General features: G+C 39.3%; 1 protein-coding gene across 14 annotated transcripts in view; it reads left to right on the top strand.

Moving 5' to 3' along the window:
• The window catches only part of METTL8 (methyltransferase 8, methylcytidine), a 114,295-nt gene extending 97,966 nt beyond the window's left edge, over positions 1 to 16,329 (top strand). For 13 of the 14 annotated variants that reach the window (XM_049887412.1, XM_049887423.1, XM_049887421.1 and 10 more), the window contains 4 exons: positions 1,777 to 1,916; positions 14,388 to 14,494; positions 14,623 to 14,688; positions 15,451 to 16,328. In XM_049887412.1, coding sequence (XP_049743369.1) covers positions 1,777 to 1,916; positions 14,388 to 14,494; positions 14,623 to 14,688; positions 15,451 to 15,641 — 504 coding nt within the window. In that variant the 3' untranslated portion in view covers positions 15,642 to 16,328. Of the gene's footprint in view, positions 1 to 1,776; positions 1,917 to 14,387; positions 14,495 to 14,622; positions 14,689 to 15,450 lie in introns of all 14 variants that reach the window. The other variant, XM_049887417.1, reaches the window with a different exon arrangement.
• Positions 16,330 to 17,498: the final 1,169 nt, after the last annotated feature.

The following is a 17,498-nucleotide window of genomic DNA, read 5'->3' as shown; positions in this document are numbered from 1 at the left end:
GAAGTGATTCTTTTGAACTGCTTCTGGACAGATGTTATCTATGACCATTTTTAACTGAGCTTTCACTGTTTCTAGGAATCGTATCATCAGCTGATGCCTAACATAGTGCCCTAAACAATAGAAATTGTTTTTAATTTAAAATAGATCTCAAGGGCCTGGTACACTGGGAAAAAAAAAAAAGAAAAAGCCAAACCCACTGCTGTTGAGTTGATTCCGACTCATAGCAACCCTATAGAACAGCATAGAACTGCCCCATAGAGTTTCCAAGGAGCACCTGGCAGATTCGAACTGCTGAACTCTTGGTTAGCAGCGGTAGCACTTAACCACTACACCACCAGGGTTTCCATGGAGAAAGGCCAATAGCATATGGGGGATGACCAGGAAGACTACTGGCCCACAAAAATGCAAGTGTGAATAATCCAGGTTCAGCTCTCGTTACTGACTTTCGGATAAAGGCCAAGCAGAACTTGTTTAAGCTGAGAAGAGACTAATTAAAATTAGTCCAGATTTTCATATGAGTTAATATTCCATCCTTCAAAAAATAATATTCTTCAGTTACCTCATATATGGTGGTCTTATTTATATTTGTATCATTAGAGCCTTACGCAGTCTGACGCATAGTAGGCACTCACTAAATTTGAGTCTTCAAAAAAAAAGGAAAATCCAGTAGACATATGATGTAAGTCTAAAACATCCTAGACTATAAGGAAACCAGTGGGAAACCTGGACTTATTTGACAGATCTCTGAATGCTAGTGAGCATTACCTTAGAATGAAAAGTAATTTTATGAAATGCAAAAGGAAAGGAAATTCTACTAACAAAATGTGTAGTGAACACATGGAGCTTAGTTTCTGATGGTAAGAGTAAGAACTATACATTGTAGACATTTTCTAAAACACTAAAAAATCTGCAGGGGAAGATAAAATTCACCTATATCACATTTCCTATGAGTCCCTGGGTAGCACAAATGGTTAAGTGCTAGACTGCTAACTGAAAGATTGGAGGTTCAAACCCACCCAACGGCACCTCAGAAGTAAGGCCTGGCAATTTGCTTCTAAAAGGTGACAGACTTGAAAACTCTATGGAGCAGTTCTACTCTACACATACAGGGTCACTGTGAGTCAGAAATGACTCAGCGGCAACTAATAACAACACGCTTCCTAGGGTAAATCATTGCTAATGTTTTGGTATATATTCTTGCTGTGTTGTTTTTGTAGGCAAGTTGTGTGTGTGTGTGTGTGTGTGTGTGTACTCTAATGCGATTTTTAAAAATAATAGCTTTGTTGAAATATAGTTCATGTATTATAAAATTCACCCTTTTTAAGTATACATTTCAGTGGTTTTTAGGCTGTTCACAGAGTTGTGTGGCCACCACCACTGCTTAATTTTGATCAATTATGGGACATTTGTATTGTAAGCCTAAGGAGGCACTGAGAAAGCAGCGAGAGAGAGGGTTGAGGACTATCTCAGCGCCTCTGAAATAGCAGAGGGTGGGCCTCTGGCAACTCTGCCCACTGACTGGTGAAGCCTGCTCCACCTCACCTTTAAAATTAAAGAGGGATTTCACAGAATATTTGTTGTCAAGTCCAGGTGCTAGACTTAATTTTTTGTGGCTGCTTGAAATAGTCTAACAGAATACAGGGTTGAAAATAAAGTACATTCAAATTTACAGAGGAAAGGCTCTCTGGAGGAAAAAAAATGACTTTTTTATTTAAAGAAAAATACTCGAAGTCGGCTAACTACTTTTTTTTGCTCTTTATTCCTTTATCATGACAGTCACACTCATCCTACAGAGCAGCCCAGTGTTCTGCCTTTGTTCATGATGTATGTGATGATGGCTTACCCTACCCTTTTCCAGATGGGATCCTGGATGTCATTCTCCTTGTCTTTGTGCTCTCTTCTATTCATCCTGACAGGTAAATGAGGACAAAACGGCAAAGCAAATGTGTAAAGCTCCTTTATCGGTAGTGGTTTTCAGAACTATCAAAGAAAATGACAATTCCCGAATTTATTATTTAGTGAACTACATTATATATAATATGCAGCCTTTTAAATGCAGCTTTTCCTTTTTTCAGACTTTTAGAAAGAAACTGGTCAAACTACTTCATTAGCGGGTTTTCTGTCACTGTCAGGATGAAGTAAGCATATTCTGGCAAGACACATACCTATTAAAAGTGACAGTGCTTCAAGGAAATTACAAATTCAGAACAGCCTAATAGACTCCCAAGAGGGAAATTACACTTGGTGTTCAGAAACAAACATCTTTGATTTAGCATCTTACTGAATGTTCATGAACAACTGGGCTGTGTACCTGTTTGGATTCATCTAGGTCTGTTGATGGGCTTAAATTTTTTTTAAAGAAGCCCAGTAAGGAATTTGGGGTTATTGAGATTTGCCAGATTAACCTTGAACCTTTATGATCTAAGGTTGGCCTGTTGTTGTTGTTAGGTGCCATCGAGTCAGTTGTGACGCATAGCAACCCTGTGCACAACAGAATGTAACACTGCCTGGTCCTGCGCCATCCTTACAATCATTGTTATGCTTGAGCTCATTGTTGCAGCCACTGTGTCAGTCTACCTCGTTGACCCTGTCCTCTGCCAAGCATGATGTCCTTCTCCAGGGACTGATCCCTCCTGACGACACGTCCAAAGTATGCAAGACGCAGCCTCGCCATCCTTGCTTCTAAGGAGCATTCTGGTTGTACTTCTTCTAAGATAGATTTGTTCATTCTTTTGGCAGTCCATGGTACATTCAATATTCTTTGCCAACACCACAATTCACAGGCGTCAATTCTTCTTCGGTCTTCCTTATTCATTGTCCAGCTTTCACATGCATATGACACGATTGAAAATACCATGGCTTGGGTCAGACACACCTTAGTCTTCAGGGTGACATCTTTGCTCTTCAACACTTTGCAGCAGATTTACCCGATGCAATGCATCTTTTAATTTCTTGACTGCAGCTTCCATGGCTGTTGATTGTGGAGCCAGGTAAAATGAAATCCTTGACAACTTCAATCTTTTCTCCGTTTATCATGATGTTGCTCATTGGTCCAGTTGTGAGGATTTTTGTTTTCTTCATGTTGGGGTGCAGTTCATACTGAAGGCTGTGGTCTTTGATCTTCATTAGTAAGTGCTTCAAGTCCTCTTCACTTTCAGCAAGCAAGGCTGTGTCATCTGCATAACGCAGGTTGTTAACGAGTCTTCCTCCAATCCTGATGTGCCGTTCTTCTTCATATAGTCCAGCTTCTCATATTATTTGTTCCGCATACAGATTAAATAGGTATGGTGAAAGAATACAACCCTGACGCACACCTTTCCTGACTTTAAACCAATCAGTATCCCCTTGCTCTGTACGAACAACTGCTTCTTGATCTATGTAAAGGTTCCTCATGAGCACAATTAAGTGTTTTGGAATTCTCATTCTTCACAATGTTATCCATAGTTTATTATGATCCACACAGTAGAATGCCTTTGCATAGTCAATAAAACACAGGTAAATATCCTTCTGATACTCTCTGCTTTCAACCAGGATCCATCTGACATCAGCCAGCCTTTCTGTCTCTTGGGCTGGTAATTACCTTGTGTCCTTGGTGTTCTTCATTCTCCTTTGATCCAGCTGGGTTGAGACCAATTGATGCATCTTAGATGGCTGCTTGCTAGCAATTAAGACCCCAGACACCAGTCTTCAAAGTGGGATACAGAATGTTTTCTTAATAGATTTTCTTATGCCTGTTGACTTAGATGTCCCCTGAAACCGTGGTCCCCAGACCCCTGCCCCTGCTACACTGGCCTTCGAAGCATCAGTTCATTCAGGAAACTTCTTTGCTTTTGGTTTAGTCCAATTGTGCTGACCTCCCCTGTATTGTGTGCTGTCTTTCCCTTCACCTAAAGTAGTTCTTATCTACTATCTAATTAGTGAATGCTAATTAGCCATTAGCCCTCCCCCTTCTCGTAACCACAAACGAATGTTTTCTTCTCAGTTTAGACTGTTTGTCAAGTTCTTATAATAGTGGTCTTATATGATATTTGTCCTTTTGCAACTGACTAATTTCACTCAGCATAATGCCTTCCAGGTTCCTCCATGTTAAGAAATGCTTCACAGATTTCTCACTGTTCTTTATCGATGGATGCGTAGTATTCCATTGTGTGAATATACCATAATTATCCATTCATCCATTGATGGGCACCTTGGTTGCTTCCATCTTTTTGCTATTGTAAACAGTGCTGCAGTAAACATGGGAGTGCATATATCTGTTCGTGTAAAGGCCCTTACTTCTCTAGGATATATTCCAAGGAGTGGGATTGCTGGATCATATGGTAGTTCTATTTCTAGCTTTTTATGCAACCATTTTTGAATGATCTTTAGCAAAATTTTGCTTGCATGTGATATTAATGATATCGTTCTATAATTTCCACATTCGGTTGGATTACCTTCCTTGGGAATAGGCATAAATATGGATCTCTTCCAGTCAGTTGGCCAGGAAGATGTCTCCCATATTTCTTGGCGTAGACGAGTGAGCACCTCCAGCGCTACATCTGTTTGTTGAAACATCGCAATTGATATTCCATCAATTCCTGGAGCCTTGTTTTTCACCAGTGCCTTCAGAGCAGCTTAGACTTCTTTCTTCAGTACCATTGGTTCCTGATCATATGGTACCTCTTGAAATGGTTGAATATCGACTAATTCTTTTTGGTATAATGACTCTGTATATTCCTTCCATCTTCTTTTGATGCTCCCTGTGTCGTTTAATATTTTCCCCATGGAATCCTTCACTATTGCAACTCGAGGCTTGAATTTTTTCTTCAGTTCTTTCAGCTTGAGAAACACCGAGCGTGTTCTTCCCTTTTGGTTTTCCATCTCCAGCTCTTTGCAAATGTCATTATAATACTTTACTTTGTCTTCTCGAGAGGCCCTTTGAAATCTTCTGTTCAGTTCTTTTACTTCATCTGTTCTTCCTTTTGCTTCAGCTGCTCGATGCTCAAGAGCAAGTTTCAGAGTCTCCTCTGACATCCATCTTGGTCTTTTCTTTCTTTCTTGTCTTTTCAGTGACCTATTGCATTCTTCATGGATGCTGTCCTTGATGTCATTCCATAACTCGTCTGGTCTTGGGTCACTAGTGTTCAATGTGTTAAATCTATTCTTGAGATGGTCTCTAAATTCAGGTGGGATATACTCAAGGTCATATTTTGGCTCTCGTGGACTTGCTCTGATTTTCTGCAGTTTTAACTTGAACTTGCATATGAGCAATTGATGGTCTGTTCCACAGTCAGCCCCTGGCCTTGTTCTGACTGATGATATTGAGCTTTTCCATCGTCTCTTTCCACAGATGTAGTCAATTTGATTTCTGTGTGTTCCATCTGGCAAGGTCCATGTGTATAGTCGCCGTTTATGTTGGTGGAAGAAGGTATTTGCAATGGAGAAGTCGTTGGTCTTGCAAAATTCTGTCATTCGATCTCCGGCATTGTTTCTATCATCGAGGCTATATTTTCCAACTACTGATCCTTCTTCTTTGTTTCCAACTTTCGCATTCCAGTTGTCAGTGATTATCAATGCATCTTGATTGCATGTTCAATCAATTTCAGACTGCAGCAGCTGGTAAAAACCTTCTATTTCTTCATCTTTGGCCCTAGTGGTTGGTGCGTAAATTTGAATAGTAGTCGTATTAACTGGTCTTCTTTGTAGGCATATGGATATTATCCTATCACTGACAGCATTGTACTTCAGGACAGATCTTGAAACGTTCTTTTTGACAATGAATGCAACACCATTCCTCTTCAAGTTGTCATTCCCAGCATAGTAGACTATATGATTGTCCAATTCAAAACGGCCAATACCAGTCCATTTCAGCTCACTAATGCCTAGCATATCGATGTTAATGGGTTCCATTTCATTTTTGACAGTTTCCAATTTTCCTAGATTCATACTTCATACATTCCAGGTTCCGATTGTTAATGGATGTTTGCAGCTATTTCTTCTCATTTTGAGTCGTGCTGCATCAGCAAATGAAGGTCCTGAAAGCTTTACTCCATCCACGTCATTAAGGTCGACTCTACTTTGAGGAGGCAACTCTTCCCCAGTCATCTTTTGAGTGCCTTCCAAGCTGGGGGGCCCATCTTCCAGCACTATATCAAACAATGTTCCGATGCTATTCGTAAGGTTTTCACTGGCTAATGCTTTTCAGAAGTAGACTGCCGGGTCCTTCTTCCTATTCTTAGTCTGGAAGTTCAGCTTAAGCCTGTCCTCCATGGGTGACCCTGCTGGTATCTGAATACCGGTGGCATAGCTTCCAGCATCACAGCAACACGTAAGCCCTCACAGTATGACAAAGTGACAGACACGTGGCCTAGTGCCATCATTTAAATATTGATGATTTAGATTTTTTACATTCATGCAGTGTTCTAAAACTATAAACATAGCTTTTCTCTAGAGAGGAAGCATAAAGAGATATTAACAGCAATTAAAATGATCACTTTTCTTAATATCTTGTCACCTTGCATGTATTAAGGCACATGTATGGTAAGTTCAGGCATTGTGCTTTCATAAGGTTTATTAAAATTTAGCTTTCCGGGGCAGGGGCGGGGGTTTGGGGACTATGGCTTCAGGGGACATCTAAGTCAATTGGCAAAATAAATTCTATTAAGAAAACATTCTGCATCCCACTTTGAAGTGTGGCATCTGGGGTGTTAAACGCTAGCAAGCAGCCATCTAAGATGCATCAATGAATCTCAATGCACGTGGATCAAAGGAGAATGAAGAACACCAAGGTCACAAGGTAATTATGAGTGCAAGAGACGGAAGGGGCTACGTGAACTAGAGACTACATCATCCTGAGACCAGAAGAACTAGATGGTGCCTGGCCACAACCAATGACTGCCCTGACAGGGAGCACAACAGAGAACCCCTGAGGGAGCAGGAGGACAGTGAGGTGCAAACCCCAAATTCTCATAAAAAGACCAGACTTAATGGTCTGACTAAGACTAGAAGAATCCTGGCGGTCATGGTCCCCAGAGCTTCTATTGGCCCAGGACAGGAACCATTCCCGAAACCAACTCATCAGACGTGGATTGGATTGGACAGTGGGTTGGAGAGAGTTGCTGATGAGGACTGAGCTACTCGGATCAGGTGGACACTTGAGGCTATGTTGGCATCTCCTGTCTGGAGGGGAGATGGGAGGGTAGAGGAGGTTAGAAACTGGCAAAATTGTCATGAAAGGAGAGACTGGAAGGAGGGAGCGAGCTGACTCATTAGGGGGAGAGTAAGTGGGAGGGAGTATGTAGTAAGGTATATATAAGTTTTTATGTGAGATATTGACTTGACTTGTAAACTTTCACTTAAATCTCAATAAAAATTATTTAAAAAAAAAAATTCCGCTTTCATGGTTTCCTGGTAGTAGACACAGATTTAACACTGACTTTTTATTTAATGATTTTGACCCTTTTCCAAATAAACTTGGTTACCGTGTGCTTTTTTTCTTGGCAGTTACAAGGTCACGAGAACACTTTATAGTCCCTTTACTTCTCATTCAGAGATGAATACTTTGATTACCTGTGGAAGAGCAATTAGATTTCCAAATAGACTCTAAAGAAAGATGCATTTGCACCTGGTGAGATATATCAGGTTCCATGAAGCTTCTTTTACCTCCCAGTTTCCATAACCTGTTTCTTTCGACTAATCTGTGTAGACTCTTGGCATTGTTCAGGTACTAGTAGAAAGATGTAATCTATGTATTTTGTTTCCTTTTATGAATAGTTAAAAAGATGAAGTAGGTGGATAGAGAGCAAGATTTCCTATTTGACACTCATAACAGGAAATGGTTAAATTCAAAATAAGACCACAAAAACACTATTTGAAATTAGTGTATTTTCTCATGATTTGAATTAAATGTTAAAGAAAAGGGGAAGAAGATTCTCTGGAAGACTCTTTTTAGAGTACAGTGTGTTCATTCTATTTATTTTTTAGAAAATAAATTCAGATGTGTCACTTCAGTAGCCATGTTCTTTTTTTTTTAATATTGTGTTTTAGGTGAAAGTTTACACAGCAAGTTAGTTTCCCATTCAACAACTCACACACAGATTGTTCCGTGACTTTGGTTACAATCCCCGCAATGTGTCAGCACTCTCACCATTTCCACCTGCCTGCCCTGTTTCCATCAGTGCATTTCCCTGCCCTACCTTGACTTCTCATCTTTGCTTTTGGGTAAATGTTGCCCATTTGGTCTTCTATAGTTGATTGTTCAAAGGAGCATATTCTTCACAGATGTCATTGTTTATTTTATAGGCCAGTCTATCATTTGGCTGAAAGGTAACGTCCGTTCTAGATGAAAAAGTGTTTTAGGGCAATAGCCTTGGGGGTTCCTCCAGTCTGTATCGGTCCAGTAAGTCTGGTCTTGGTTGATAGTGATAGCCGGGTACCATCTAGCTCTTCTAGTCTCAGGCTAGAAGAAGACGTGGTTCCAGCGGGCCATTGGTCCTGTGGACTCATTGTTTCTCTGAGTCTTTGCTTTGCTTTATTCTCCTTTGCTCCAGATAGGAGGAGACCAACAGTTGTATCTTAGATGGCTGCTTCTTTATGTATTTTAGATAAAATCCCGCTTTTTTTAATTACATTTTTTTCCCCATTCTGTGACCTGCTTTTTCCAGTTACTTTCATCTTATTTGTATCTCTGAATCTAAAGTGTCTCTGTCGCCTGTATAAAACAGCCATATCTTGGTTTGGTTTTGTTTTTTAAACCTAATCTGACAGCCTGCCTCTTGATTGTATTGTGTATTCCATCCACATGTAATGTTATTTGTATGGTTAGATTTACATCTGCCCTTTTGCTTTTTGTTTTCTACGTCTTTTTTTTTCCTCCTCAGTTTCTTGTTTATTGCAAGCAAGGAGTAAATATTTTCTAGTGTCACATTTTAATTCCTTTAATGATCATTTTTAAGTTATTTTCTTAGTGTTTGCTCTACAATTTGCATTATATGTTTAACTTAGACGAGAAAACATGTATGTATTTACAGAGTTTGTTTTATTAATCTTATTTATCATTTCTGGTTCTTTTCATTTCTCCCTATAGATTCGATTTACCATCCGGTGTCACTTCCTTATTCCAATACAGTTTGTTCCCACCTGGCTCCTTTGTGCAATTATTGTCAAATATATTACAGTTATATATATTATAGGCCCAACAATACAGTTATATACATGTTGTATGGGCAATTACTTTTTAAATCAGTTAAGAAATGTGCAATTATGCTCTCTTTTTAAAACCTTTTACTGTGGTAAAACATATAATAAATATTTGCCATTTTAATAATTTTCTAGTATACAATTCAGTGACATTACATTGACCATGTTGTTGTGCAACCATCACAAATATCTATTTCCAATTTTTTTCATCAGACAGAAGATCTGTACCCCTTAAACAATGACTTCTTATTCCTCCCTCCACTTAACCTCTGGTAACCAATAATAATAACTATATGCATTTGCCTATTCCAGATATTTCATATAAGTAGGATCACACAATATTTTTCTTTTCATGTTTGACTTATTTCACTCAGCAGAAGCTTTTCAAAGTTTAACCATGTCATAGCTTGTATCAGAACTTCATTTCTCTTTATGGCTGAATAATAGTCCATTGTATGTATATACCACATTTTGCTTATCCATTCTTCTGTTGATGGAGACTTGGATTGTTTCCATCTTTTGGCTATTGTGAATAATGCCTCAGTGAACACTGGTGTACAACTATCTGATTCCTTGCTTTCAGGTCTTCCGAGTATTTACCTAGGAGTGGTTTCTTTTGGCTTCCTTTACTGTCCATTGCTCCAGATGGGAAGAGACTAGTAGTTGTATCTTAGATGGCTGCTTGCAAGCTTTTAAGACTGCAGATTCTACTCACCAAACCAACATCTACAATGTTATCTTTATAAACTGAATTATACGAATTGACCTAGTTGTCCCATGAGCCTTCAAATCCAGTAAATCAATCCCACAGGGTTACTGGATATGTCTAGGAAGTATCCCTAGCTGTGCCCCCTATGTACTTTGTTGTATATATGAATATATATGCAGCACATACAAATATGTACGTATGCCCACAAATATACCTACATACGCATGTGCATGTACTCCCATATGCCTTCCCACACCCATAGAGCGAACATAGCTACCTATGTAACCACTCATATTTTTTGCTTGTTATTACTGTTGTTGCAAGATTGTATATGTTATAGCATTTACTGTAGTTGTTCTTTATTCTTGTGTACCTCTCATTATCTTCACTGACCTTGGTCTAGTTGTGCAGACTTTCCCCCATATTTTTTATTGCCTTTCCCATCACCAGTAGCCTCTTTCTTAAAAAAAAAAAAATCCATTGCCATTAAGCCTCTTCTGACTCACAGCAACCCTATAGTACAGAGTAGAACTGCCCCACCATAGGGTTTCCAAGACTGTAATGTTTACAGAAGCAGATTACCACATCTTTTTCCTGCAGAATGGCTGGTGGGTTTGAACCTCCAACCTTTTGGTTCGCAGCCGAGCGCTTAAGCACTGTGCCACCAGGGCTCCAGCCACTTTTTTACTTACCTGGAAACAATCTAAAAAATAGAATGAGTAAGTAGAAGAGGGAAAATAGTAAGTGGAAAGGCAAGGTGTTGTGTTTAGGGTCATCTAGGACTGGTGGTGCAATGGTTGAGCATTTGACTGCTAACCAAAAGGTCAGCAGTTCAAACCCACCCAGCCTAGAAAATCCTATGAGGCAATTCTACTCTGTTATATAGGGTTGTTGTGAGTCAGAATCAACTCCACAGTACACAACAGCGACAGGACTGTGGTAGTGGATTCCGCACCTGAGTAAGTTCTCAGAAAGTGGCTTTCCGGGCAGCCTGGAAAATCTAGGCACAAATAAACAGCAAGTAATTCAGCAAGAGTTTGAGTCTAAGAGTTCCAGCTTAAACAGAATAAAACCATAGTCCCTTTTGACAGTGAAATAAAAAAATATATAATGTGTTTACCATTGATCCAAGCATAGAGTAGGCAGTCAACAAATATTCCTTTATTATCTCTGCTTTTCCCTCTCTTCTCTCTTCATCCGGTGATTGGTGAGGATAGCAGGGTTATCCAAGAAGGATAAAGAAAGAAAAGGGGCTTTCTCCCATTCTTATCTTGTCCATCACATCCCGGGCCCACCCCACCTCAGAAACTGGCTCTGGAACTGTTTCATGGGCCAAGATGGAACGATCTGGGAAAGCGGCTCCATACCCCTTGCCTTTACCCACAACCCCAGAGGTTAATGGATAATTGGGAGAAAGGGTTTGCTGAATGAGGTGAATACATTTTGGAGTATTTGGCTCTTTGTTTTTCTGCATTTTAGCTTCATGCTTGTTTTACTAATGTGTGCAGAAAGAGATTTTCCTCTGCACCTAAATATTCATCCTAAAAGTGAGTATCTTACGGTTTAGATATTGTTTTCTTTAATTGCCAAAGCCTAAGGATATATTTTTTTTTAAGTATAAATACAGTGGGAAAATAACCTGTAATAAAGTAAACAAGGAAAAAAACACTTTTCTTTTTCCCTCTTATGTAGTTGATGTTCGTTTTTTTAAAAGAGCTTTTCACCTAATCATGTTACCTCTTTCTGTCATATTTCTCTCTCGTTTTCATAGTTGCTTTCATTTTCTCACTAACTTCCTTTATACCCTGACATAATCTGGCTTCACCCCACTATTCCACTGAACAGTCTTTTAATTGGAAGGAATTTATAGATTATCTGATTCAAACCCTTCATTTTTAAAATAAGAAAACCTGAGGCTTTAAGTGGCTTGGATAAAGCAGGGATGGAAGGACCTAGCACTCAGGCTGCCATTTACCATTCTCCGCCCACGGCAGATATCAGTAATCAATTTTGTACTCTGTCATTTCCACTGAGCCTTCAGAGTCCCCTCTCAATAGAGTTCTGTAGGTAGCCAGTGCTAGTCACTGAGCATTGATGTGAGATCTGAAACCTTTGCCATCCTGAGGCCATAATCGCATATAAGGCTATGAACGCTTAACCATAAACACTAAATCAAGGGCAGTTCCAAGGGATCATATTTAATTGAGAACCAGATTAGAAGAATAAATAGTAAATGTTACAAGAATCTAGAGGAAGTAAAGGCTTTCCAGTATTGAGCTGGGCCTTGGAGTGTGAACAGAGTTTAAACAGGCAAAGAATGAGGAGGAAAGAATTCTTTGTGGGGAAACCACATGAGCAAAGGCATGAATAGACTGCTCAGAGCCAAGCATATAATAGTTTGGCTAGAACAGATGCTTCAGATTGGTAAGAAGTAGGAAAGATGTTGGAAAGATGAATTGGGGTCAGTAGTTAGAGATGGTAAGGATTCAATTGAGAAGTTAAGATTTTATCCTATGGATTAAAATGATGAAAAAAATTGAGCAAGGGAATGATTTAACAAAATCAACATTTTAAACAGAATGTTGTTATGTGCCGTTGAGTCTGTTACTACTCATAGCGACCCTATGTACAACAGAATGAGATACTGCCTGGTCCTGCACTATCCTCACAAATATTGCTATGTTTGAGCTCATTGTTGCAGCCACTACTTCATGAGGGTCTTCCTCTGTTTTGATGACCCTCTACTTTACCAAGCATGATGTCCTTCTCCAGGGACTAGTCCTCCTGATAACATGTCCAAAGTATGTGAGACGAAGTCTCACCATCCATACTTCTAAGGAGCATTCTGGCTGTACTTCTTCCATGACAGATTTGTTCCTTCTTCAGACAGTCCATGGTGCATTCAATATTCTTTGCCAACACCATAATTCAAATGCATGAATTCTTCTTCAGTTTTCCTTATTCATTGTCCAGCTTTTGCATGCATATGAGGTGATTGAAAATACCATGGCTTGGGTCAGGTGTACCTTAGTCTTCAAAGTGACATCTTTGCTTTTTAACACTTTAAAGAGGTCTTTGGCAGCAGATTTGCCTGATGCAATAGGTAGTTTGATTTCTTGACTGCTGCTTCCATGGGCATTGATTTAAACAGAATAATTTGTTCAGTAATATGCAGGAAGAATTGACAGAGAAAATAATGAAACATGTTTGGAAGCTTTTCCATTTCCAGGCCTGAGGAGATAGTGGTTTGTTCTAAGGAAGTACCAGTAGAAAACGAAAGAGAAAATGTCAAAAAAGTGAAAAAAACATAAAAAGACCAGATTTAATGGTCAGACTGGGACTAGAAGAACCCCAGAGGCCATAGTCCCCAGACCTTCTGTTAGCCCAAGACAGGAACCATTTCCAAAGCCAACTCTTCAGACAGGGATTGGACTGCAGTATGGGATGGAAGATGATACTGGTAAAGAACGAGCTTCTTGGATCAAGTAGACACCTGAGACTGTGTTGGCATCTCCTGTCTGGAGGGGAGATGAGAGGCCAGAGGGGGCCAGAAGCTGCCTGAATGGACAGGAGCGAGAGTGGAGGGAAGGACTGTGCCGTCTCATTCGGGGGAATGCAGTTAGGAGTGTATAGCAAGGTGTATGTAAATTTTTGTATGAGAGACTGACCTGATTTGTAAACTTTCACTTAAAGCACAATAAAAATTAGTTAAAAAAAATAATAATAATGTGAAAAAAGAGGACAGAATTTGATGACTCAAGTCCCTGAGTGGTACACATGGTTAATGCACTTGGCTATTAACCGAAAGATTGGAAGTTCAGTCCACCCAGGAGGTGCCTCAGAAGAAAGGCCTGGGGATCTACTTCTGAAAAACCAGTCATTGAAAACCCTATGGAGCACAGCTCTACTCTGACACACATGCAGTCAACCACGAGTTGGAATCGCCTACGTAACAACTGGTTGGTACTGTTAATGGTTGTGGAGAGGGTGGTAGAAGAAAGGAAAATAAAAAGAGTCAAAAGATTTCTCTGAGGTGTTACATTTTGGTGAATGATGGCTCCTTTGAACTAAATAAAGAAGTCAGGAGGAGGAGCTAGTTTTGGAGAAAAGACCATTCCTGTTTAGATAATGTAAAATTTGGTATGACTTTGGCGTTATTTTTTATCTTGCAATGAAAATGAAATGCCTTCAGTTTTTCTCTTCCTTGGAACTGCCATAATTTACTGTAAATATCAGGACACATCTGTGGAACTTTGCAGTTCAGCTTTGACATCATACCACTCTGGTCATCTGGGTGGTTTCTCCATACCCTAGGCCTTTTGAATCTGGTCATTTAGCAAGTTGGTGTCCTTTTTCCTTCTGTACTTTTGTGTTTGTTCCCCTTATGTTTGTGTTTTATATTTCTTTGGCCTTATCAAGCTTTTCTTAGTCTGTCTTCAAGAAGGTTACGTCTGTCATATGAAATAAAATTTCCACAGAGTATCTTCTTTTGTTTTCAAAGGATGCAAAGCGTTGTAAACCGACTGTCGAAGTTACTGAAACCAGGGGGAATGTTGTTATTTCGGGACTATGGAAGATATGATAAGACTCAGCTTCGTTTTAAAAAGGGTAATAATATATTTAGTTTCGGGGTTGTTAATTTCATGTGTTTGAAAGAATGCCTTGTTTATATTTCATGTCAGGTTTTTGTTTTTAAAGGAATGCTGTTTCTCTTTTCACTATTACTTCTATTATAGGGTGCTGTTTATCTGAAAATTTTTATGTTCGAGGAGATGGTACCAGAGCATATTTTTTCACAAAAGGTATGCTTACCTTCAATAGGAAGTAATTAGCTATTAAAACTGTCTTTGGTTTACTGTTTGCAAGAAAAAATTCAAAAGATATAAACATGAGGCGTCAGTGGTTGAGTAAACGTCAGGTGTTTTCAGAATTCAGTGCCTCTCACTGTTCTAGGTAAAGCTTGAAAATGGCCTTTAGCCTTTTAATCTTTTTCCGGTTGAAACTGTCTCAGGAGTCACTTGTTTCACCCTCGTAACCCAAATGAAGGTGTACTTCTCTTCCAATTTGGAGGTGCTATCAGCCCAGATACGAAAAAATGGATGACATGCCACAGCCAAAGGAAGGCATTTGATTTTATGAGTCCATAGAAAATTACTTATCTTTTGTCAGTTTCTCATTTCAAAAAAGCATTTCCAACAGTACCACATGAACCCAGCACTTAAGGACTTTCTCCAAATTTATGTGAATATTTTTATAATGTACCATTTTGGGTCCCTATAAATCAAGAAAACCTCAGAAAGGAGGCACCATTCAAAATATTACAAGCTGCAGTCAATAGTGTTGTTTGTTTATGCCTGCCGAGTTCACCTGTTTAAACTTGGTGTGTTTGTGTGAAGAAACCCAGTGGCTTCGCAGGTTTCCTTCACCAATTTGTACTAGAGATTGTTTCTTGTTATAAATGAAATTTAAATGTTCAATCATTCCATCAGTGTTCCATTGTTCCTTACTCCCTCCCTCATCTCTGATCGCATGTCATATCTTTGATTGCCATTTTTGTCTCACAGGGGAAGTCCACAATATGTTCTGCAAAGCTGGGCTAGACCAGAAGCAAAATCTGGTTGATCGTCGCTTACAAGTTAATAGGAAAAAACAAGTGAAAATGCACCGAGTGTGGGTTCAAGGCAAATTCCAGAAACCATTGCACTTGCCTCAAAATAGCTCCAAATTGTTTTTTTCACTCCTTTCTGATGACTGAACTATATACCATGTTAAGATAAAAAACCAGATGACTACACTATTCAGAGACTTCTGCAAAGCTCTCATTTCTCAAAAGGCAATCAGAAGAATTTGTATATCCTGCTGTTTGTGCATTTTAAGTACATGTTAAGTGATTTGCATCGTATTCTGTGTTTTCAACTCAGAACACGTGATGTACCCAAGTTTTCTTGTGTTTATTACGTCTAACCATTTTATTTGTTCTTTGAATTTTTAAGCATTCAATTAAATTGCTGATATATGTCAAATAATTTTGAGAAACCATAACTTGTCATTTTTTAGAAGTGGAAAAATGTATCAGCTTTTTACATTAGGCTTAGCAAGTCCATTCACAAATACAGCCAAACTGTCATCCATTGTCATCTTCTGACACCAGAGGCAGCATGCCTTGTTTGCAGGGAAAAGTGTCAACAAGCCCAAGACCAAGGTATATTGTTTTTTGTTTGTTTTCCCCAAAGCATTTTTTTTTTTAATTCCGAGACTAATGTCTGGTAGAATTTTAGTTTCTCTTTCCTTTCCTAAAATTGGGGAAGTGTGACCCATGCTAATATTATCTTCAAGCTATTCTTAGATGTACAAGTTGTTGCAAACTGTCTTTAAGACCACTGTCATACCCAAGGAAACACTTAAATTGTACCAATTAAAATTTTATTGATCACTTTGCCTCAAAAAGCATATAAGCTGGCTTGTAAATTATGCCGCATAAAAACGAACTCTCTAAGACTGGTCTTCATTTGTTATACAGATATTTACTGAGCGCTTACGTTGTACTGAGTTATGTGGAATAATATAATAAAGACCCAGTCTCTGCCCTCAGGGAGCATACATAAGTCTAGCTGGCAAAGCAAAATGTGTATACCTTAAACCTTTATATCATAATCTAGGATAATATACAAACAGGTATAGGGAGCTTATAACCAAAAGTGGAGACTTCAGTTATAAGCCACAGAAATCTGAAACAAATGGACAATCTCGTGAAAGGACCACCACTGGGATGCTTCAGTCCCAACTGTTTTCCTTTTTTAAATTGGCGTAAGTTCTGATTTCCTGGAAAAATGTGATTTTTCCAACTAGGGTCGTGAATTCATCATCTCTTGACAAGCTGGGCAGCTTAATTGATGGTGCCATCAGAATGTATGAAATGGAGGAAAGTTGCCCAAAGGTAAATCAAGACACTACTATTAAAAAAGATGAGGGATCCCAGACCTTCAGTTGACACAGGACAGGAACCATCCCCGAAGACAACTCATCAGAAATGAAAGGGACTGGTCAGCGGGTGGGAGAGAGACGCTGATGAAGAGTGAGCTAATTATATCAGGTGGACACTTGAGACTGTGTTGGCAACTCTTGTCTGGAGGGGGGATGGGAGGATAGAGAGAGAGGGAAGCCAGCAAAATTGTCAAGAAAGGAGAGACTGAAAGGGCTGACTCAAGAGGGGGAGAGCAAGTGGGAGTAGGGAGTGAGATGTATGTAAACTTATATGTGACAGACTGATTGGATTTGTAAACGTTCACTTAAAGCTTAATAAAAGTTATTAAAAAAAAAAAAAAAAAAGATGAGGGATGGTGCCCAGTCACAAACAACACGACTTACAGAAATGATACCGGTAAACCAGTTGCCATCAAGCCGATTCCAACTCATGGCAGCCCCATGAGTGTCAAAGTAGAACTGCACTCATGGGGCTTTCGATGACTGATAGCAGCAATAGTAATGGTAGTTCCGAAGAGAGAGAGATCATTTGTGAAAAAGAATGGGGAAGAATCAGGCTTCTGGGGGAAGGCTGGTCCTTGAATGTATCTTCTCAGGAGATGGTGAGAAGACAAATCTGTCTGGAGTA

The sequence above is a fragment of the Elephas maximus genome, chromosome 6, assembly GCF_024166365.1.
Source record: "Elephas maximus indicus isolate mEleMax1 chromosome 6, mEleMax1 primary haplotype, whole genome shotgun sequence".
NCBI lineage: Eukaryota > Metazoa > Chordata > Mammalia > Proboscidea > Elephantidae > Elephas > Elephas maximus.
The sequence above is the reverse complement of the archived record's forward strand: the minus strand, read 5'-3'. Positions and strand labels throughout refer to the sequence as shown.